Here is a 2530-nt window from a genome sequence, read left to right on the forward strand (position 1 = left end):
TTTTGCCTCTGTGTATTGGATTTTTTAACTATTCAATATAAAAACATAAAAATTAGTAAATACTTTTTCTTTTTGTCGAAAGTCACTGCGCCTCGGAATAGTTCGTTAGATATACAGCGCATTATAAATGCTGTTTTATTATTATTTTTTATTATTAATATAATGATATATTTCTTACCTATTGTGGCGTCGCTGATTGGTGTTTCTAGATCACCCACAAGGAGCTCTTGTTGAGTCTGTGCCAACGCCTTAGACAAGATGTCCTTAACAAAGGCGGATGCCATTTCTTCAAGAAGTTCATCACTTGGATTTTCGGCTTCGATGGCCTCCATTTTGATATCATCTACTGGTTGGATGACTGTGGTGTTTACTGATGAGGAGACTTGTTGGTCCTCTAATGGAGGGATAATGGCTTTGGTGGATGCATTTTGGATAATATCTGGTAAGATTACAATTATTTTATTGTTATCATCATTTATAACTGTTATTTTATATTATTATGTATTATAATGATAGATCTCTTACCCTTTGTGGTGTCGCTGATTGGTGTTTCTTGATCACCCACAAGGAGCTCTTGTTGAGCCTGTGCCAACGCCTTAGACAAAATGTCCTTAACCAAGGCGGATGCCATTTCTTCAAGAAGTTCATCACTTGGATTTCCGGTTTCGATTGCCTCCATTTTGACATCATCTACTGGTTGGATGACTGTGGTGTTGACTGATGAGGAGACTTTTTGGTCCTCAACTGGAGTGATAATGGCTTTGGTGGATGCATTTTGGATAATATCTGGTAAGATTACAATTATTTTATTGTTATCATCATTTTAAATTATAACTGTTATTTTATATTATCATGTATTATAATGATAGATCTCTTACCCTTTGTGGTGTCGCTGATTGGTGTTTCTTGATCACCCACAAGGAGCTCTTGTTGAGTCTGTGCCAACGCCTTAGACAAGATGTCCTTAACAAAGGCGGATGCCATTTCTTCAAGAAGTTCATCACTTGGATTTTCGGCTTCGATAGCCTCCATTTTGATATCATCTACTGGTTGGATGACTGTGGTGTTGACTGATGAGGAGACTTGTTGGTCCTCAACTGGAGTGATAATGGCTTTGGTAGATGCATTTTGGATAATATCTGGTAGGATTACAATTATTTTATTGTTATCATCATTTTAAATTATAACTGTTATTTTATATTATCATCATGTATTATAATGATAGATCTCTTACCCTTTGTGGTGTCGCTGATTGGTGTTTCTTGATCACCCACAAGGAGCACTTGCTGAGTTTGTGCTAACGCCTTAGACAAGATGTCCTTAACAAAGACGGATGCCATATCTTCGAGAATTTCATCACTTGGATTTCCGGCTTCGATGGCCTCCATTTTGACATCATCTACTGGTTGGATGACTGTGGTGTTAACGGATGAGGAGACTTGTTGGTCCTTGAATGGAGTGATAATGGCTTCGGCAGGTTCATTGTGGATAATATCTGGTAGGATTATAAATATTATTATTATTATTATTATTATTATTATTAACATTTTAAATTATAAATATTGTACGTTATCATCATCATCATCTATTATAATAATAGATTTCTTACCTATTGTGGTGTCGCTGATTGGTGTTTCTTGATTACCCACAAGGAGCTCCTGTTGAGTCTGTGCCAACGCCTTAGACAAGATGTCCTTAACAAAGGCGGATGCCATTTCTTCAAGACGTTCATCACTTGCAATTTCGTTTTCAATGGCCTCCATTTCTATATCATCTACTGGTTTGATGACTGTGGTGTTTGCTGATGAAGAGTCTTGTGGTGCCTCAACTGGAGTAATAATGGCCTCAGTTGCTTCATTGTGGATAGTATATTCTGGTAGGATTTATAATTATTTTATCATTATTATCATTTTAAATTATATATATTATTGTACAGTATCATCATCATCATCATTATCTATTATTATAATAGATTTTTTACCTATTGTGGTGTCGCTGATTGGTGTTTCTTGATCACCCACAAGGAGCTCTTGTTGAGTCTGTGCCAACGCCTTAGACAAAATGTCCTTAACCAAGGCGGATGCCATTTCTTCAAGAAGTTCATCACTTGGATTTCCGGTTTCGATAGCCTCCATTTTGACATCATCTACTGGTTGGATGACTGTGGTGTTGACTGATGAGGAGACTTGTTGGTCCTCAACTGGGGTAATAATGGCTTTGGTGGATGCATTTTGGATAATATCTGGTAGGATTACAATTATTTTATTGTTATCATCATTTTTAATGATAACTGTTATTTTATATTATCATCGTGTATTATAATGATAGATCTCTTACCCTTTGCGGTGTCGCTGATTGGTGTTTCTTGATCACCAACAAGGAGCTCTTGCTGAGTCTGTGCCAACGCCTTAGACAAAATGTCCTTAACCAAGGCGGATGCCATTTCTTCAAGAAGTTCATCACTTGGATTTCCGGCTTCGATGGCCTCCATTTTGACATCATCTACTGGTTGGATGACTGTGGTGTTAAC

General features: G+C 37.1%; 1 protein-coding gene across 1 annotated transcript in view; it reads right to left on the reverse strand.

The window, feature by feature from the left end:
* LOC117110528 (versican core protein-like) overlaps nucleotides 1–2491 on the reverse strand; it is a 26169-nt gene extending 23678 nt beyond the window's left edge. Inside the window, exons 1-6 of the mRNA XM_033253275.1 lie at nucleotides 2338–2491; nucleotides 1982–2242; nucleotides 1235–1495; nucleotides 879–1139; nucleotides 526–786; nucleotides 179–439 (exon numbers count right to left, since the gene is read on the reverse strand). Of these exons, the coding sequence (XP_033109166.1) occupies nucleotides 179–439; nucleotides 526–786; nucleotides 879–1139; nucleotides 1235–1495; nucleotides 1982–2242; nucleotides 2338–2491 (1459 nt within the window). The remainder of the gene's footprint in view (nucleotides 1–178; nucleotides 440–525; nucleotides 787–878; nucleotides 1140–1234; nucleotides 1496–1981; nucleotides 2243–2337) is intronic.
* Between the last annotated feature and the right edge of the window lie 39 nt (nucleotides 2492–2530).

Source organism: Anneissia japonica, unplaced genomic scaffold, assembly GCF_011630105.1.
Source record: "Anneissia japonica isolate Jap-2015-1 unplaced genomic scaffold, ASM1163010v1 scaffold3434_len466720_cov178, whole genome shotgun sequence".
In the NCBI taxonomy this organism is placed as follows: Eukaryota; Metazoa; Echinodermata; class Crinoidea; order Comatulida; family Comatulidae; genus Anneissia; species Anneissia japonica.